Below are 20,788 nucleotides of genomic sequence, written 5' to 3'. Positions count from 1 at the left end.
GGTTCAGGTCTCTGCGACTGTAGTGGCACACCCTCTTCGCTTTGCAGTGGCACATCCTCTTCGCTTTGCAGTGGCACATCCTCCTCGCTTTGCAGTGGCACATCCTCTTCGCTTTGTAGTGGCACATCCTCTTCAAGGTGCAGATGCTGGGGACTCTGGTGTGACTGGAACGGCTCCGCCTGAGGATTCAGCAACTGTTGACTTTGCTGGTTTCTGCCGCTGGATCGGAGACGCCACTTGTAGGTCGCACTGTAGTCCTCGTCTGAGTCATCATCGAAGTCACCGCCGGGCTCTGGATGCTGTAGCTCTCTGTGTTGCGGTCTCCTCTTCTTCTTTGTGGCGCTCTGTGGGTCTCGCCGTGACTGAGAAGTCTGGCTTGGTGTCCGCTCTAGAGGTAGGTAGTCGCATGGCAGCAAGAGGTTTCTGTGGACCACTCTGTCCCTCCCTTTGCCATTTTCTGGGATGACATGGTAAACTGGGCTGTTGTTGTCACCTTTTCTTTCTTTAACTTTGTATACCTGACTTTCCCAATACGACCGAAGTTTCCCAGGCCCGCCTCTTGGGGTCAGGTTGCGGATGAGGACTCGATCCCCTGGCTCAAGGTCTCTCCCCTGTACCTTTTTGTCGTAGTGAGCTTTTCCTCGAGCTGCCCCCTTGTCTGCTGTACTGGCAGCTATCTGGTATGCTTCTTGCATTCTCTTCTGCCATCGACTCACATAGTCCTCATAAGTGTCATGAGCCTCATCAACTTTGAGATTGAACAGAAGATCGATTGGAAGGCGAGGAGATCTTCCAAAGAGGAGATAGTAGGGTGTATAGCCTGTTGCCTCATTCTTTGTACAATTGTACGCATGAACAACTTTATTCAATGACTCTTTCCAATCTTCTTTCTCTTTTTCCTCTAGTGTCCGCAACATTGACAACAGGGTACGGTTGAATCGCTCAACCTGCCCGTTTCCCTGTGGGTGGTATGGTGTTGTGTGGGAGCCCTGGACACCTGAGAGGTCCTTCAGCCTGGCCATCAGGTTGTTCTCAAACTCTCGTCCGAGGTCATGGTGTAAACGATTGGCAAATCCAAACTTGAGTGCAAAGTCATTGAAGAGTTTCTCTTCCACCGTTTTCGCTGCCTTGTTTCTTGTAGCGTAGGCTTGTGCAAACTTCGTAAAATGGTCCATGACCACCAAGATGTACTCATAGCCATGCTTGCATTTGTCCAAATGAAGGAAGTCTATTGAGACTAGCTCAAATGGATAGGTGGTATGGATAGGTGTCAAAGGTGCACGGGTCTGCTTACTCGGTCTCTTCTTCTTAAGACAATCACACACACTGGTAACAAAATGTTCTACCTCTTTGTGCATTTGTGGCCAGTAGAACCTTTCTCGGATGAGGTCAAGCGTTCTCTCCACCCCTAGGTGGCCCATGTCCTGGTGTAGCTCTTTGAAAACCAGTGGGCAGTAGACTTTGGGAATCACCAGCTGTTCTCGATGAGAGGTTCTGCGGCGCAGGACACCATCTTCATCTACCTGGATCTTTAGCCATTGTTTCAGTAGTGTGACTACAGCCGGGTGTTCTGTTCTCATCTCAGTTCTACTTGGCCTCCTATTCTGTGACTTATACCAAAGGAATCTGGATATGGTTTCATCCTCTTCCTGAGCTTTGCGTATTTGTGCTGAAGTGAGAGGCTGGCCAGTCTCACAGTCTTTCACAAGGCTCAAGGCGTTGATGTGGACCACCCCAATGCCTTGGCACGGTGTTCTCTGTTCCACCATCACGCTTTCCATGGATGCACTTATTGCCTCTTGACTGGACTCAGCTGTACAGCTTCTCATGTAGCCCTCTATGTCCAACGGCATCCGAGGCAACCCGTCAGCATCTGAGTTGTTTTTTCCAGGGCGATAGCGTATGATGAAGTTGTAGTCTGCTAACTCTGCCACCCATCTGTGTCCCGTAGCATTGAGCTTTGCCGTAGTGAGCACATATGTCAAGGGATTGTTGTCCGTGTAAACAACAAATGATAAAGCATGGAACAAGTAATCACGGAAGCGTTCACAGATGGCCCACTTCATCGCTAAAAACTCCAGCTTCCCAGAATGCAGATGGTACCTTTTCTCTGCCGGACTCAGGGTGCGGGAGCCATACGCTATCACTCTCATCTTCCCTTGCTGACGCTGATACAGTACAGCACCCAAACCAACCTGGGATGCGTCGCAATGTAACACAAAGGGCTGGGTGAAGTCAGGATATCCAAGTACAGGGGGTTTTGTGAGGGTGTCAATCAGCTGGTTCAACACTTCCTGGTGAGAGCTGGTCCACTGTATGGGTGTGCGTGATGATAACTGACCTTTCTTTTTCTTTACTATTTTCTTGTGTCTTCCTGCTGGTGGGTCAGATGTGTGCTCTTCAAGGTTTGGGACAGTTAGTAGGCTGTACAGTGGAAGGGCCACGCGGGAGAAATTGGGGATATAAGGCCTATAATAAGATAGGAACCCTAGCACCTGGCGCAGATCACCGACGGTGGCAATTGTTCTTCCCTTCAGATTCATCACAGGCGCCATCTCTGCGGGGTCCATGGTGTAACCTTCTCCGGTCACCATCCTGCCAAGAAATCGCACACTGGACTTAAACAGCTCACACTTCTTCGGAGTTAACTTAACACCATGCTCCTTGTAGCGCTGGAGGACTAAACTGACATGTTCCAGGTGTTCTTCAAAGCTGCTGCTGTGTACTAGGTTGTCGTCTAGGTAGGGCAGAGAGACGGTGTCTCTCAGGCCAGCCAGACAATGTTCCATGCTCCTCTGGAATTCAGCAGGGGCGGAGCTCAGGCCAAATGGTATGCGGACCCATTCATAGAGCCCCCAGGGCGTGATGAAGGCCGTCAGCGGACGACTCGCTTCATCCAGGGAGCCCTGGTGGTAAGCCTTTCCCTGGTCTAACACAGAAAACCATGAGCTTCCCCCGAGTGCATCCAGCATATCCTGGATTCTTGGTATGGGATGCCGGTCTGCCACTGACTTGCGGTTCAGGTCTCTGTAGTCGCAACAGAGGCGCAGGCTGCCATCTTTCTTCCGGACGCAGACCACCGGCGATGAGTATGGTGACCGTGATGGCGTAACCCACCCCTTGTTCAACAGATCCTGCAGATATTCTTTTACTTCCTTGTGGAGTGGCTTTGGGACAGACATGTATGTTTTTTGTACTGGACTGGTGTCATTGAGGGTGATGTGCATCTGAAGAGAAGGTATGTAGCCTACATCATCGCTGTCGAATGCAAAGGCCTGACACTCCTCTCTCAACATTGTCTTTGCTGCTCTTTGCTGACCTTCTGAAAGGTGGTTGAGGTCCACTGGGGGGTCCCATTTCACGGGTCTCTCCTCTTGACTGTTATCGGACTGGTGGTGCAGGGTGTGACATGTCTTCTTCCTGTTGTACTTGGACTCTGTCCTGTCTGTCTGGTCAGGTAACGGCTGCTGATCTTTAGTCTGAATGGCTGCTGAGTACACAGTTTTGACAGATTCTAGGTGTCCAACAACTTGGTGACGGTCCAGGCAAATGATGTGGTTTGTGGTGTTGGTCATGGGTATCGGTACATATGGTACTTTCCTTTCTGGTACCTGCACCAGCACTTCATTGAGGACCACGCCCTCTGTTGTGGGATTAAGGATGTCAGGTGAAAAATACATGTCTTGGCCTCTAGCTTGTGAACTCACATGTGCTCGGATGTAGACAGTAGTAACTTCATTGGCTGGCAAGAACACAACTTTTCCACCCGTGCGCACAACGCCAGTATCTGGATCTGGAACACTGTCTTGCATGAGCTTCACCACATTGTGAGCGGTTTTCACGGAAATGGCAAATGCTTTACTCACTTTGTGTGTCAGCTGCTTTCTTCCATCTTTAGTCTTCCCCTCATTTCTGTTGATGATGGCTTCGATGACATTATAACCTATAATGGGGTCACTGGCAACTGCAGGATCGCTTGACACAAGTATTGGCACTTGTAGATTGCTTGTCATGTGAGTGTTGCTGTCCAACCGGAAGCTGACCTCAATCCAGCCAATATAGGGGATGGGCGTGTCATTGGCAGCGAGGACTGTCAGGGTCTCCTCCTCCAAGAGCTCTGAAATCGGGCGGGTTACTGTGTGGGGTAGGTGTATCTGTCGCCAGGGCTCATTTACTATGCTGGACTGTGCCCCTGTGTCCCACAATACGTTAACTGGATGGTTATCCATAAAGCAGTTCACCATACATCTATTTCCTACAAGATCCACTAATCGTGACCGATGCTTGGGGGGTAGATACTGAACTGCATTTACAGCTGAATAGCCCCCTGCTGCTGCTCTGGGTGCTGTCATAGTCACAGTTGTCGGGCTGGCTGGAAACTGCTTGCTTTGAGACATTTCATTCTGGGCTACTGGTAGTCCCGCCTCAGTAGTCCTTGGTCGTTTCCCGACGATGCTCTCTGTACTCTGCAGCCACGGGATAGGTGGCCCGCTTGCCCACATTTGAAGCAGTGTGAACAATTTTCACCCACCCCCTCTTCTCTGCACTTTTGGCAGCCTTTCTCTCGCTGCCTCGGTCCAGGAGGGCGGCGGCTTGTCTCCATTACTGTGAGAAACATCTGCTTCATTTCTGCGCGAAGTTCTTCCATGAGCTGCTGTGCATTAATGCTGTCAGTTTTAGTCTCTTTTCCTTTCACTGTTTTGACCGCCACTGCTATACTGGACTCCTTTGGTGTAGGGGGGTTTTGGGCTGGTGTGGAGTCTGTCTGGATTTCGGACTGTACTTCCTGCACTTTGGGATTCTTAAAAGCATTGACCCGTTTCCGTTTCTCCTGCCTCTCATTTTCAACCTTGGCTGCTTCATTTACTCTCTGAATTAGTTCTTCATCCGTGGTGCTCACATCTCTGAGGTGGGGAAGAATATGGAATTTCACAGAGTCATTCAATAGCCCAGTTTCAATTGAGCGGAGGAACTTGCGCTGAACGGTGATTCTGCTGTACTGCTCATCATTTTCCTCATTTTCTGTTTTCCACAACAGCTTCTCCTTCAGCTCAATTGCCCGGAATACAAAGTTCAGGGGGGTCTCTCTAGGATCCTGGGAGATGTTTATAAGCTGGTGGTAGAGCTCAGTGGAGCTGTCGACCTTGTAGTGACCATTCAGGATGGTGAGTAGTGATGTGAGGGTCAGCCCACGCTTTATCTCCAACATGTCTCTCAAGGGAAGCCCTGGACTGACAGCCCTGATCACGGCTTCCACAATCTCAGTCTCTGTGTGTCCTTTTTCTGTCCCCATCTCAATCTGGCGGACTAAGCTGAGATAGGATAATTTCTCCTTCTGCCCACTTTCTCCAATTTGCCCACATATTTTAAACTCCCTCCTCAATGTCACTTCAGGCAGTGTATATGTTGGCTCTGGTCGGCTCTTAAGTGGGGAGGCTGTGATCTTCTGGAAAGGTTTGTTTGGCAAGAAGTATTTCTCCTCTAATCCTTTCGTTGGAGCGGGCTCCTCTGTGCTTTGCCCTTTTTCTGGATTAAGGCATTCTTCATTTTTTTCCTCAATATGTTTCAGTACTAAAGTGAAATACTGACAAACCTCAGAATCCTCTTCATCTTTCTCAATCTGGTCCATCATGCTCTCTGCCCTCTTGATGAGTGCCCGTCTGGTCCTACTGTGGTGGTCTCCACTGTCCAGGCCATCACATTTCATGTACCTGCAGACATCCATGAGAAACTCCTCCTTCAGCTGCCATAGGGCTGCACTCACTTGATCACGCAGGAGCTGGCTGTTATCCATCTTACAGAAGGTTGATGAAGGCTCGGTTATTTATTGAGACCTCTGGTGTCTCCGTCTTGGGCTGGCTCGCCAAATATGTTACACATATGCAATGAAGAAGAATCCTCACTCCGGTGCAACACATTTATTTTAGTTTTCAGGATAGGGGAATCTGTGAAACAGATTTAGATCACACATCAGTTTACATTCAGTGTCTCATTCTCTGTCTGTACTGCACTGATCTGATCTGAATACTACAACTTCCTTGAACACAGTATTTTTAATAAACACTGCTGCAATAAACATAATACCGTAAGTGCCAAAACCTTCAGTTTAACATAAAGTACATAACACAGCTTCAGCAGCAATCTTAGTAAATAGCACTTCTTATGTTGGTTGACTGAGAAATACAACAAGCACAACATTAGCTCCCAGAACACACTCTTAGAGAATAATGCAAATCTGCCATAAACAGACATTAATATTTTCAACATCTCCAAATAATCATAAAATACTCCAAAACTCTGTTACCAACTGCAAACATTATGTTGATGATTGACAGAAATATCACAGTCCAAACTTAATCAACATGGCTGCTGTGTTGCAGTGTTAGCCTGCTAAGTGCTAATGCTAAACACCAGGATAATCACAACTCATCATAAAACACTCTCATACTGAACTCATCTCTGCCCCATCTGCCCATTCCGATCCCCATTCATGCACACTCATGGAAATGTACTCTTTGGTCCTTATAGCAGCTCTTACCTGTGAAACAGATTTAGATCACACATCAGTTTACATTCAGTGTCTCATTCTCTGTCTGTACTGCACTGATCTGATCTGAATACTACAACTTCCTGTTTAACGTGTGCAAGAAACCACATGTAACAAACTCACAAAGCATCAAAGCGCCCTCTGCTGTCCTTTTACTGTTACTGTTACAAAACAGTGTTTAGGCATTCTTAAATGCCTAAACTGAATGTCTGTACATTTTTAAATGGGGGGTGGTAGTGTTTCAGTGTTTCAGAGTTGTAGCAACTGTTTCAGAGTTGTAATGCTTTAGTCTTTTTGAACCAAATAATCCCTAGGGGCCACACCAGCGACGTGAAGATGCAAAGATGCATCCGACGTTTGTAGCTCATGCTGCAACAAAGCTACAAAAAGGTTGAGCTGGTTTCAACTTCAGCTACAAAGAAACTCCACGTACAAATACGCTGTGTAGCGTTGCATCTTTCGCATCTGCCAGTGTGAACATACGTCACTCAACCCTTTCCACTTTCAGCTCTTTCTTTCAGTGTTCCATAAGTCAATTCTTCTTTTTCGCCAAAAGGGGTCATCTTTGACCAAGCATCATTTAGCCTTCAGTTGTTTCCGACAACTGACATGCAGTCACATTTTAAAGTCAACAGCTCTCAGCTGGGACTAATGTCTCGTTCCGACTACGAAGGGTAAAGCCAGAATCCTTCCATAACCCGAAGTTCACAAGAACCTGTGAAGTTCGGAGATTGTTTGTTTGCTTAGGTTTGCTATCATAACCACAACCACCCCTGGAAGTCCTGAAGAAAGAAATAATAGAAATAATTGAAAATAGCTGATCAAGAAGCTCACAACACGTCGCGACATGATACGTTGTCGATCTTCCGTCTTCGCGTTTCAAAGTATTCTCAGTTCTTCTCAGTTCCGGGGTTCAGTACCACCAACACCACCACCCCTCCTGAGCAAGGGCCCCCAAATTAAGGTTACGAGAACCTTATGTGAACCCTGAGCCGCAGAGTTTGCGCAAACACATCCAGAACCTGTGAAATGCGTTCCACGTAACGGCACAGTTCAATTAGTTCTTGTACACGACAGAGTGCACACAGGAGGCCATAATGTCAGTCATCCCAGCCAAATATACGTCCCGTCATCTGGTAGAACTTCATGTTGAAGGGCCTGTAGAAGTCCCGTAGGCGCTGCACCACCTCAGGGTCAATGTTGGGGTGGGTCCGCCCTTTGGTCTTGCCCAGGCAGTGGGGCTTGCTGCTGCCCTCGGCCTTCTTGAGGCAGGGGAAGCCCTTGGTCTGGTTGAAGTAGAAGTGTTTGTCCGTGATGATCCTCTTGAGCCCCAGGAAGTCCTGCACGCGGCCCAGCTCCCCGGCGGGGTCGCTGATCAGCCGCTCGCCGCTCACAAACAGGATCTGCTCCATGGGGAAGTACTGCAGCCAGTTGTCCAGGTGCTTGGCGTAGATGCCGATCTGGATGGCGCTCCACGACGTGTCGATGAGGCCCGTCGTCCGGTTCCTGAAGGTCAGGCTCTCGAAGGAGGGGATGTCGGGCTTCTTGGACAGCGTCTGCGTGTAGTCGGAGATGGCCCGGGTCACCGGGTCGCGCACCACCACGATCACCTTGGTGTCCCGGGACATGGCCGAGATGCGGGCCGGAGCCTCCCGCGTCACAAAGTAGCTGGGTGTCTTTTCCATGGTGATCTGGCCCTCCAGGGTCTTGGGCATCAGCTCCCTGCGGACAAATGGAAGGAGAAGAGGGGAAATCATTTCGATAAAATGCGCGCACACACACACACACACACACGCACGCACACACACACACACACACACACACACACACACACACACACACACACACACCAGAACATTTCAATAGATTTGAAAACAGCCAATGAAGAAGACAATGCTCGTGCAGTATGGAAATCAAGTGCTCCATCAAACTGTGAATTCATTCACGATATAAGCACAGTGTTGAACCAATGAATTCCCCCTTTTGGGTGCAGGCACAGTGGTAATGTTCCTGCCCACCACTACAGAGGGGGTTTTAATCCGTCTTTGTAGAGTGTCTATACGTACACAACTGGCTCGTGTTCGGGGGAGGGAAGCACGCGCTTCTGCAGTGTTGATTTTGGCAGCAAATTTCTATTTTAGTCATAGTCTCTTGGATAGTTTTCACTTAAGTTTTAGTCACATTTTAGTCACCTGGAATGTGTTAGTGTTAGTTTAGTTTTAGTCGACTAAATGTCATGAGATTTTAGTCGACTAAATCTACAGGTGATTTAGTCGACTAAAATGTGTTTTGGCGGGTGTTGATGCCGTCATAATGGCTGATTTTACACTAAATAGCCGATCTACAAGCTCACAACGCGCCGCGCTGCGATGCTATTTTCAGCATCAATCAATCAATCAATCAATCAACAAATCCTCCCTGTGGGGGCTCCATGTGAGCAGGGAGAATACAACAGCAGTGACAACACACACTAGTGTGTGGAAAGGAATTAACTGGCATACGACAACATGAAGGAGGTTAAAAAATGAGAAAGAAAGAAACAAGAAAGAAAGAAAGAAAGAACGAAAGAAAGAAAGATTTTGTAAACCCATTTTTTCAGCCAGTGTGAATTATCTAATCTTGGGCGCTACACTTCCTCTGACAACCTGGGAGGGCAGCGTACTGACCTCATGCTTCCTTCTATGCATGAGTAGTCCAGACAGAAAGTAAGTTAACACACCCACAAAACAGGTGCAGGATTCATAAAACAGCTGATGAAGAAGATTACATTCGTTTTAAATGCTCCCCAAACGTTACGACTATTTCGGAGAGCACTTAAAAAAACCCAGCATGATCTTCCCCTTCAAGAGGGGAGACACGAGACTCACTGAACCTGCCTCTCTCTCCCTCTCTCTCTCTTCTCACAATAAACAACTCTCACGGATGAAATCTGCCGACGTCGTACGAAATTTAGAATCCAATCTGTCAAGAATAACATTTTCCAACGGTTTATTTACAGTGGTTTATTTATTTATTCTTTATCGTGTGTCTGCATCTGCAGAGCTCAATTAAGCGCCAAGAGAGCGCGCGACCGAAGACGTTTGAGGCCGCCGCGCTCCGCGGAGCAGCAGACACACGCGCCGCGAAGCGGCACACACACAAGCACCACGGAGCTCTAGCCCATTTTGGGGCGGGAACCCCTTTTGGTGTTTTAAGCATTATGTTGTACTTTAGCTATTGAAAAATAGCAGATCTACAAGCTCGTAGCGCGGCACCGAGTGCCACGCTACGAGCTTGTAGGTCTGCTATTTTTAAAAATAATCGTGAAAATGTGGCGTAAATCCTTGAATATATATTCTTTCAGAGTGAACGTCTTTGCTTCTGGGGGGAGTCCCCTGAAACAACATATATTTTCAGATGGGGGTCGGCGGCCAATTTACATATAATTTTTGGGGGTCCTTGACATGAAATATTGAGAACCACTGATATAGAAACATGAGGTTTTTCAGAAAATTGTCAGGATTTAGAAGACATTTGTAGACTCGTCCTCAGGTCTAAATGGGCTAGGCCAGTCAATCTAAGATTTGACCCAAAATAAATTGCAACAGTAGCCTAGTCGTTCAAGGTATTTTATGATCCTCAGGGTCATCCAAAAATCAAATAAAAATTATTATTATATAAATGTTTGATCATGGTAAATGCAGGGGTTGAATGTTGGGGGAAAACCTATAGGCCTATAAGGGAAAAATGTCAAATTTGAATTTTGCTTTAAGTAGCATGTGACGTGTCAAACTAGTAGTGATTATTTCGTTTTTTATGTAGTTTTTGTCAGTGAAAAAAGGTAGCCGACGAACATTTTTCGTCATAGTATTAGTCGACGAAAACAACACTGCCTGAGGGCATAATGAAACCAAGAGGCTTTTGGACCAAAATAGCGAAAATAGCATGATCTACAAGCTCTCAACGCGTCGCGCTGCGACGCGTTGAGAGCTTGTAGATCATGCTATTTCCGGTGGTGCAACCCAGCACTCTTTATCTACTGGATATGCGGTGTGTACGATGTGGACATAGGGCGGCTGTGGCTCAGGAGGTAGAGCAGGTCGTCCAATGATCCCTGGGTCGGCGGTTCGAATCCCGACTCCTCCTGTCCACATGTCGAAGTGTCCTTGGGCAAGACACTGAACCCTACATTGCCTCCAATGAGTCGGCCGGTGTAAGCTTGCCACCATTGGTGTGTGAATGTGGGAAGTGAGGACGCTGGCGTCGACTGTTCGCCGCTTCACCTCCCAATGTATGAATGAATGAACCATTGTAAAGCGCTTTGAGCACTTGGAAAAGCGCTATAAAAATGCAATTCATTATTATTATTATTATTATGGATTTTGAAACAAATTTGTTAAACGCAAAATGCTGCGTTCCAAGTTCAGGAGACTTCGGGAAAAAAGCAATTCTCCTGAATGCTGCCTTCCGGTATGGCATGGAAAGGAAAGGAGCGGCATTTTGCATTTCTTTCACCATGTAGTAAATCCTGCGTTCGTGGTCTGGAGAGGGCAGTCTATCAGTTGTTTTACACAAGGGTAAAAGGGCAGGGGACTGAAGCCCCCTTTCATGTCTATGTGTGCACGTTCCTGGGTATGGAACATGAAAGGAAAAGCATCAATCTCCTTCCATCCATTGATTGATTGATTGATTGAAATATTTATTAACAGTTTGCAGAATTACAGTACATTTCAAGCACAAACTCAATACAAAGACTGTTAACTGTGAGTGGACGACCCAATTAAGCATTACACTTGTTTACAAGAGGGTCCACCATGTTCAATTCATCAAAACATTTAGAGACGTACAGATAGACACTACTATATAGTCAAAGAACAGAACAGGAATTCATCATAAAGGAGGTAAAAAGGGAAAAGAAACATATACAGTGAGGGGAAAAAGGGGGGGAAATCCATGCATCCCAGTGATGTACTGTATATTTATACCGGTTATAAAACATTGATAACTGAACACGACGTCGCTGCCTTCAGCATAACCGGATATTTCCTTAATTTTATTGCTTTTTCAATTAAATCAGGGCGAACAATAAAATGACAAATGAAACAAAAACAAACGAAAAAAAAACGGAGGGCGGAAAAAAAAATCTATAAAGCTAACGTTCTGCTCCAGTAAAAATGTGATATATGAAGGAAGCTCATAGCGCGGCACCGAGTGCCGCGCTACAAGCTTGTAGGTCTGCTATTTTTGAAAAGATCGTGAAAATGTGGCGCAAATCTTTGAATATATATTCTTTCAGAGCGAATGTTTTTAACTCAAATCTTTGCTTCTAGGAGGGTCCCTGGAACAACATATCTTCAGATGGGGGTCGGCGGCCAATTACATATAATTTTGGTGGTCCTTGACATGAAATAGTTTGAGAACCACTGACACAGAAACATGGGTTTTTCTGAAATCTGAAAACGCTCGGCTGTAGATTTTGCTTGCCCGCGTTCTCCGTTCGCCCCACGCTATCGGTATAGGCTATAGCTCTGCTTTTTAACCGCGCGCTCACAACGAGGGGAGAAACAGAACTTTTGGACCCTGGTCTTGGAATGACCTACACAGACCAGACTCAAACTATGGCTTCATGTGATTCCCCTAGTGAGCTTTAAAAGGATTGCCGTGGGCACACTTCCCAAACATTGCTCCTGCTTTGACGTATAGCAAATGTCGGTTCTCTTGATTTTTAGTTTATTAGCAAATTTCGTTGCGTTATTAAACCTTCCTGTTCTCCCTTTGAGCTGTAGTGGGTATGCTGTATTTATGAGCGTTGCGTGTTTGTCCTGTTATTGTCTTGTATGTATCGTTACTGGCAGAGCTGTGTCACTTATTTGGCCTCTTCTCTTGGCCAGTTCACACTTCAGTCTCAATGTGGTTTTTACTGGTTAAATAAAGGTTAAAAAATTAAAATAAATAACATAACAATATAAAACAGGGTCCATCCATTCGGCCATTACACCCCTACCTCTTCTACTCTCAGAATATTTACTTAAGTACTTAAGTACAATTCTGAGGTATATGGACTTCACTTGAGTATTTCCAATTTCCAGTACTTTTACTCCACTACAGCTGGGATCCAAATATTGGGAGTATCCACTACATTTATGGGAAGATTTTAGTTAGTAGTTACTTTGTAACTACTATCACAAAACATCACAAAACATTATCACAAAACATACATTGACCACTTCAGCCATATATACATTTTGGCCATTTGAAAATATTGCCTTTTTTTTTAATACACTTGAAAACTTGAAATTGGACATTCTGCACAATGAGTACTTTTACTTTTGGTACTTTAAGCATGCACATTTTGAAGTCAATACTTTTGCGCTTTCTATATTGTATATTATACATACAATATCTTTCTATATTGTATTATTATACATACAATATCTTTCTATATTCCAGTATTGATACTCTCACTTAAGTGAAACATGTGAGTACGTTTTATACCACTGACACGCACGCACGCACGCACGCACGCACGCACACTCAACAAACAAACAGAGACACACGTTTGTGTTACTATGCTTCCCACCTCTCTTTTCCTCACCCCTCTCCCTGGCCCTCACCACGCTCCGCCATACCCCCCCCCCCCCCCCCCCCCCCCAACCCCGGCGCCTTGAGGACGGTGACCTGAACCGATACAGATAAAAGCTGCCCATGAATGATTAACTCCCCCCCCCCCCCCCCACACACACACACACTCCTCCAACTTTCCCCCTCCATCTCCCCTCCTTCCACCATTTAGAGAGAGAGCCCTCTGCAGAATACGGCTTTAAAATTCACCCCCAAAGTACTAGAATGCCTCAATTATTCATCCTGTTTGGTTGGTTGGCTGGCGCGGCGCAGCGCTATGCATGCCTCAAAAAGCCCCGGGCGGGCTCCCCGGGTGACCAAAACACATAACATAAACGGACCCCCCCCCCAAAAAAAAAAAATCCTTAGTGTTTCTTTTCGTTGTGAGAGCGTGTGCTGTAGAAAGGAAGCTGTGTCGGGGTGTTATAGGGGAAATCGTTGAAGCACACATGGGACTCTGAACTTCAACGCTGAAGTGTGTGTTTGCGGCGCAAACCATGAGCCATATGAGTAAAGACGAGAGTTACGACATTGATGGGGCAGAAAAAAATGGAAACACTCAAATAAAGTGAAAGAAAAACAACAACAAAGTACAGTAACGTACTAAGTTACTTTCTGCCGCCAGTATAGCTGACTCCATGCGGCGCCCCTCGCGATAAATCAGGCCATGCTCGAACCATGCTCCGATGAACTGTACGCGCATCCGAGCGACGGGGGGGGGGACTTGCACAGTGTTCATTGGTCCAGGTCGTGCGTTGGAACAGTGACATGGGGGACTTGCACAGTGTTCATTGGTCCAGGCCGACGCGTTGGAACAGTGACATGGGGGACTTGCACAGTGTTCATTGGTCCAGGCCGACGCGTTGGAACAGTGACATGGGGGACTTGCACAGTGTTCATTGGTCCAGGCCACGCGTTGGAACAGTGACAGAGTAAAGCCACCATGCAGCTCTCATGTTTAATGTACAATATACTAAAGGCTCGCTTGGCTAGATGGCCCGGCGGTGATGCGTTCGTTCTCTTCTCGACAAACTCTCCCAGATTGTCTGTGATTCTTTCTTAGAACTTACACGCTCCTGGACTCGTACATCATGAAAAGGAAAGCGACCCGAGTCATTTAACCTCAGTCTATACATTTAGGTCTCGATGCATTAAGACATGTTACGCAAAAAAACAAGCCTAGGTTTGTTATTCGTTGCGTGCAGATGTCACACCGTGCTATGAGCGAGGTGTCGCGCTATGAGCGACACCGCGCGTGTCGCACACACACACACACACACACACACACACACACACACACACACACACACACACACACACACACACACACACACACACGTTTATATTGCTCCTAAACATTTTGCCCATTTCACACACACACACTCCTATCCTCCTGGTGGAGACCTGTGCCCAGAAGGGCACTTTTTCTAGTTGTATATTTATTCTGTAGAACTGCTGTGAAACTATGACCGAGATAAACTAACTAACTAATTAACCAACTTGAGCATTTACACTTATACTTTCTGAAAAACTGATTTTGAGTGGTGCACTCCCTTACGGAGCTATGTGTGTGGGTGCCTGGCTGGCTGGCTGGGTGGGTGGCTGGGTGGGTGCGTCTGAGCACAAAAACAGGTGTTTTTCACCACCTGTGCGCAACATAACGCACCCACAAACACACACACACACACACACATATTAACTGTATCTATGATGCTTTCGGGTGTGCCAGTACAGTACAGTGACAGTACAGTACAGTAGAGGGTACATTAGAGGGACCGCCACACGGTAATTCTGTCATTTCTCTACCGTTTCGGACGCAGGGCGGCTGGCCGGCACCCTGGGTGAGTTTCTGTGGGTCTGGAACCCCCCCCAGGAACCCCCACACGGAGTTGCACCACTCACTTCACACGGGTGTGATTTTAAAATATAGACAAAATAGTATATCATAAGGTCATAAGGTGACAAAGTAGGGCAAAAGTACAGCACAAATTAACAAAAAAATCACAGAGAAAAGTTGAAACGTGGGCACGCGTTCTGCCCGACAGCAACTAGAATCGGAAACTTAGAACGAGTATACTCTCGTCTAAAGCACCAAGCGGTTTATAATTGATAAGACGAGAATACTCGACTCGTCCTTGGCACCAAATGTGTTAACCCATTTTGGGGCGGGAACCCCTTTTGGTGTTTTAAGCATTATGTTATGCTGTAGCTGTTGAAAAATATCTCATTCATGAACTTGTAGGTCTGCTATTTTTGAAAAAAATGTGAAAATGTGGCACAAATCTTTGAATGTATTCTTTCAGAGCGAACGTTTTTAACTCTTCTGGGGGGTCAGATGGGGGTCCACAGCCACATTCAGAAAATTCTGGGGGTCCTTGACATGAAAAAGGTTGAGCACGCACCACTGATATAGAAACATGGGTATTTTCAGGTCAGGATTCAGAAGACATTTGTAGAATCGTTCCCGCAGGTCAAAATGGGTTAACTATACGAAAACGTAAAAATATGGAGATAAGAGGTTTCTCCCCGACAGCGAATATACATTATCCAAGTTGATGTAACTGTTGGCAGAATGGCGCGCGGCGCGGGCCCCCATGCGCTGTGGGGTTCAGTCATGAGAAATAGATACCGTGTAGGAAGCCATAACTTTCATCTTTCACTGGAACATAAAGACACAGATGTCTGGCATCGGAGAGAGAGAGAGAGAGAGAGAGAGAGAGAGAGAGAGAGAGAGAGAGAGAGAGGGTTTGATGGTGAATAGTAAAACAAATCTATAATTGCGTACTATACCCACAGAGAGAGTGAGATATGGTGTTCAACTGGATTCCTCCTCACTGTCACTGTTGGCCCTGGTATGACGACGCTGGACATGCTGTTAGAATTTTGGTTGGGATCATTTAGGATTTTTTAACGATTCCTTAATCCATTTTGACCTGGGAACGATTCTACAAATGTCTTCTAAATCCTGACAGTTTTCTTGAAAAACCCATATTTCTATGTGTCAGTGGTTAACGTTCGCTGTGAAAGAATGTATTCAAACATTTGGGCCACATTTTCACGATTTTTCAAAAATAGCAGACCTATAAGCTCGTAGCGCGCCACTTATGAGCTTGTAGATCTGCTATTTTTCAATAGCTAAAGTTTAACATAATGCTTAAAACACCAAAAGGGGTTCCCGCCCAGAATGGACTTTAGTTTTTTTCAACCAAGGTTTATGTTTTAGGAAAGTAAAAGATGAGTGTTAATCTTTTTTTAATTTGCTGCTTTCTTTCGTTTTACTGATTTTAGCTATTTTTGACAGGGGGCGGGGGCATTCGAACATGGTCCTAAATATGTATTGTTTTTGAAAATAATATGGTGATTTATTTATTTTATTATTTACTATAGTCCTACTAGACCCCAAGAAATGATATCTGGCCACAAAAGATCACGGAATCTATTGAGTACTGAATGTGACAAACTGACACATTGAGCCTATTATATTACACACTGCAGTATGGCATCCCCCTAGTACCTCTACCTTCACATTCAGTAGATCCTGTGATCTTTTGTGGCCAGATGTAATTTCCTGGGGTCTAGTAGGACTATAGTAAATATTAATAAAGGATTTAATAATAATAATAAAGATTTTGTAAAAAAAGGACGAATGTTCGAATGCCCCCTCCCCCCTGTCAAAAATTGCTAAAATCACTAAAACGAAAGAAAGCAGCAAAGAAAAAAATATATAACACTCACCTTTAACTTTGTCTAATAACAACCTAAAACCTGCACCTTGGTTGAAAAAAAAAAACTAAAGTTGTAATTTAATGGTTCCCTTTTTACGATTCATTTTCGGGGGGTTCCAAATGTAACCTTGCAGGACTGTAACCCAGAGAGTACAAATGGAACAGAATGGACCATGTGGTTCCATTTGTACACTGTCGGTGTCCTATTTTGCATGTCTTATATGTTCCAGGTCTTCTGACTTAACTTAAGACCTGGAGGTCTGGCCAATGCTGTTTCGCTATTTTGAGTTGCCAAACAGCATTGGCCACACCGCCAGGTCTTAATTTGTGATTTTTTTTCACCCTGAAACATGATCACTGGGTATTATTATTATAATAAAAGGAGGAAGATTTTTTTTTTCTCCAAAAAAGTGTACAGTAGCCTATGTGTTAAAATGTCGTTTTTATGTTGACACGCCTAGCAGTTCATTAAGTATGCCTGGTTCGCCTGCTGGGTGGTGATCCACCTGAACTGAAGCCACACCCACAGCTTGAATGATAAAGGGGAGGGGTTAGGGGAGGGGATGATATTATGCTGATGATATTATACTGTTAGCAAACATAGCACAAGAAGCAAGCACTCATTGCGTCTGAAAACTGCCGTAAAGTAATCCGCCAGCTGCAAAAAAAAGAAAACGAAAAAAAGAAAAAAGAAAACAAGGATCTTCTATTTGTGCACATTTTAGTTTGCCTTGTTATGTCCTATTTACACTTAATTTATGCACAGTAGTAGTAGTAGTAGTAGTAGTAGTAGTAGTCGCTTTGTCTTTGCAACGCTTATCCTGTTTCTTTGAGTCCGGGAAAAAAAAAGAAGAAAAGTAAAGTGTGCCCCTTGTCAAAACACAGATACCGTTTGCTTCGGGTTTTTAACTCATCCAGTGCCACCGGGTGAACACCAGTTTTGGCCCTTGTTGCCACCGAAGCCCATTATAAATAAAATAAAGAAAATGAAATTCTATTGTGCATGTAATGTGCATGTCATCACCTGACATGCAGATTAGAGCAATTTTCAAAATATGGATAAAAAAAAAAAGAACACTCGCGGCCACCAGGGACAGGCGTCCAAAGGCGTCCTGTGGCACTGAGACAGTTTTTCAAACCATCAAATGCGACCATTGATTCACGAGTTGAAAAAAGGATAACACTAGCAGCAGGCGGACATTTTGTTTTCCCCCAACTGCCAGTTCCTGCCTGTAGAGCAGTGGTTCCCAAACTTTTTCATGTCAAGGACCCCCCAATTGACACTAATTAGCCCTCGGACCCCCATTTGAAAAGATATGCCATGCAGGGATATAAGAGAAGATGTTTACGGCTCTAGCAGAGATTCTCAACCCGTAATAATTTCAAGGACCCCCAGTATGACATGCATTAGTCTACGGACCCCCATTTGATGGCATTTCCTTTATCTCTGGAACGCCCCATTTTTTTCCCAGTTTAACTCCTTCAAGGTTCCCTGGGCGTCCCCGGTCTAGAGGGCAGCACGGGTCCATGCGTGCATTGTAATTATTACATTCTAAAGTCCATATTGTCTGTTGAACAGAGTCAACGAGGGCTGGGTCTTGTCATGCACCTCGACATGAGCGAGAGCACACTCTCTCTCTCTCTTTCGCTTGCGCGCACACACGCACACGCACACACACACACACACAAACACACAAACACACACACCCCGCTGGCTATATTAATGCAATCATGGCGACCCCTTGAGCGAGTGAGGTGAAACGCAAAGCAACGAGCAATGTGAGACTAACCTTGCGTCACCAGGATTTCCACCTCGGAGGAAAAATGTGGGACAGTTTTGTTGCGATTGTCAACAGCTCTAGTAAGAATGTTGGTGCGCTGCTAAAACGCACTATAGCCTATGCAAGTTTGCAACCCTCCTCCTCCTCCTCCTCTCGAGAGGCGGCGGGGTGCACGTCGCTCATAGGGAGCAGTCTCATGTCATGTTAAAGCATATAATATTGCAGAGAACACACTATGGGTCCGGATCTATATCGGATCGGCGCCGTTTTGGTCGGACCGGTTCCAAACAGTCAAATCCTTCTCGGGGCCGGTTCCGGGGCGGGTGCGGCCAATTACAATGTTTCTCGGATGCGTAGCGGTTCGGTTCAGATATCACCGGTCCCGTTTCGGATTGAGGATCAGTAAAATGGTGGCGTCAAGCGCCTTCTAGTGGTTAACACTGAAAACTGAAAATCTCACCTCATTTTACTCGTTTTTTTTTTTTTAGATGTATTTGTTGGCCATCATTGATAGTATAGTAGGCTGACAGGAAATGGAGAGGTAGGGAGTGACACGCAGTAAAATGGCCTTCGGGATCGTGACTCGAACCCGCGGCACGCTGTCAGGCTACACTGAGCCTATAGGTGCCTGGGCTGCTATACGCCAGAGGTCCAGGTCCGATTGTCGATTCTTTGCATCAGTTTCTCTTTCTCTTTCTTTTGTTCCTTGGTCTGGAGTTTGTTCTCTGTTCTTGTTGTGTGTTGTCATTGGTTGTAATGGCTGCCAGTTCCCACCTGACGTTGTGTGGGAGTCCAGACTGCTCCAGACCGTACTGGATAACTGCTAGCTTGCATAAAGTCTTAAGACTTGGACTCAAGTTTAAGATGTGCAAGTCATCAGGTTTGTATTCCCCTCCAAAGAGTAGGACAACATCTCCCACCATGCAACAGCAGCTCATAGCCGTTGAGGACAGGCCGTTCCCCATGGGAAGCCTCGCCTTCGTCCAGGAGAAGGTCTCTGGGCAGAATTTCCACAGATCTTTCCACAGATATTTCTGAGGCTGGTAATTGTAGCGACGACCTATTATGTAGAGCTCTCCATTGTAGGCAAAGGCTGAATGATGAGACATGCACTTGAAATCTTGTGAACTACACCGTGCAATAGTGGGCGTGTCCAGCCAGCAGTCGGTCTCTGTGTCAAACACTCTGATGCTGTTGTAATGGTGGGCCCAGCCACTGCAGGGGCCCCCAAATACAAACATCTTTGTCCCCATGATGGTGGCAGAGTGATAACATGAATCAGGTGGCAGAATACCTCTGGCATTAATTAAAGTCCAGACCATCGTGGCCGTGTCCAACTTGTACACGTCATTAGTGTATCCAGTTGTGAGGTTGAATCCTCCATGGACATACATGACCTTCCCCAAGGCGCAGGCCGAGTGGTGGCACCTCCCCTTCGGAACAGTCCCAGAAACCTCGTTCTCCAACCAACGGTGGGCGTCGACATCAAAGGCGTAAAGCCGCCTGCGTCCTCCCCACATGTAGATCACAGCTTCAATCAGCACAGCTGTGTACCCACGACCCACGGACGGAATCTTCGGGGGACGTTCTTGTCCAACCTTAACAGTCACTGGTGGTAACGTCCTCCAGCGTAAAGACACCGTGTTGAAGATGTGGACTTTCGTTTGGTACTTGACGGCGCCGTCGGACACTCTGGACAGTCCTCCGAAGCAGTACACCTGGTCCTGGCGCTCCACTGCGACGGCGGCGTGGAGCGCTCTCCCTCTTCCCTCCTGGTGAAACGTCCAGCGCAGCATTCTGTATCTGTACGACGGAAAGGATTCCGATCGATAGCTTTCACTTCAGCTCTATATGATCGACACTCAGGGGAACGCGTGTGTGGGAAAAACAAAGGAATACACAGTCCAGGGAGATTTTATCGAAACAGATTATTATGATTTCAAAAAGAGCTTTTCTTTGGTAATTTGATCGTCCGGGTCTATTGATTTGCTTTTGTGAGCCGTTTCTGCCATTTCACCTTCCTTTTATACTATTCTGGCCTTGTTTGTGCATTTTCATATTTGGATGGGGGGGGATGTCACATGTCCATATTTGACCACTGCAGTGCAGTACATAGTGACATCATCCATGATGTC

The 20,788-nt window shown here is 46.1% G+C and overlaps 1 protein-coding gene across 1 annotated transcript; it reads right to left on the bottom strand.

The window, feature by feature from the left end:
* Positions 1–7,647: 7,647 nt before the first annotated feature.
* On the bottom strand, positions 7,648–20,449 carry LOC306917860 (heparan sulfate glucosamine 3-O-sulfotransferase 3B1-like; the record flags this gene model as incomplete). Its single annotated transcript, XM_079530757.1, has 2 exons — positions 7,648–8,269; positions 20,046–20,449. The coding sequence occupies 2 exons, from the start codon at positions 20,447–20,449 to the stop codon at positions 7,648–7,650; spliced, it is 1,026 nt and encodes a 341-aa protein (XP_079386883.1).
* Between the last annotated feature and the right edge of the window lie 339 nt (positions 20,450–20,788).

This window comes from Electrona antarctica (genome assembly GCF_951216825.1).
Source record: "Electrona antarctica genome assembly, contig: scaffold_32, whole genome shotgun sequence".
Taxonomy (NCBI): Eukaryota; Metazoa; Chordata; class Actinopteri; order Myctophiformes; family Myctophidae; genus Electrona; species Electrona antarctica.
The sequence above is the reverse complement of the archived record's forward strand: the minus strand, read 5'-3'. Positions and strand labels throughout refer to the sequence as shown.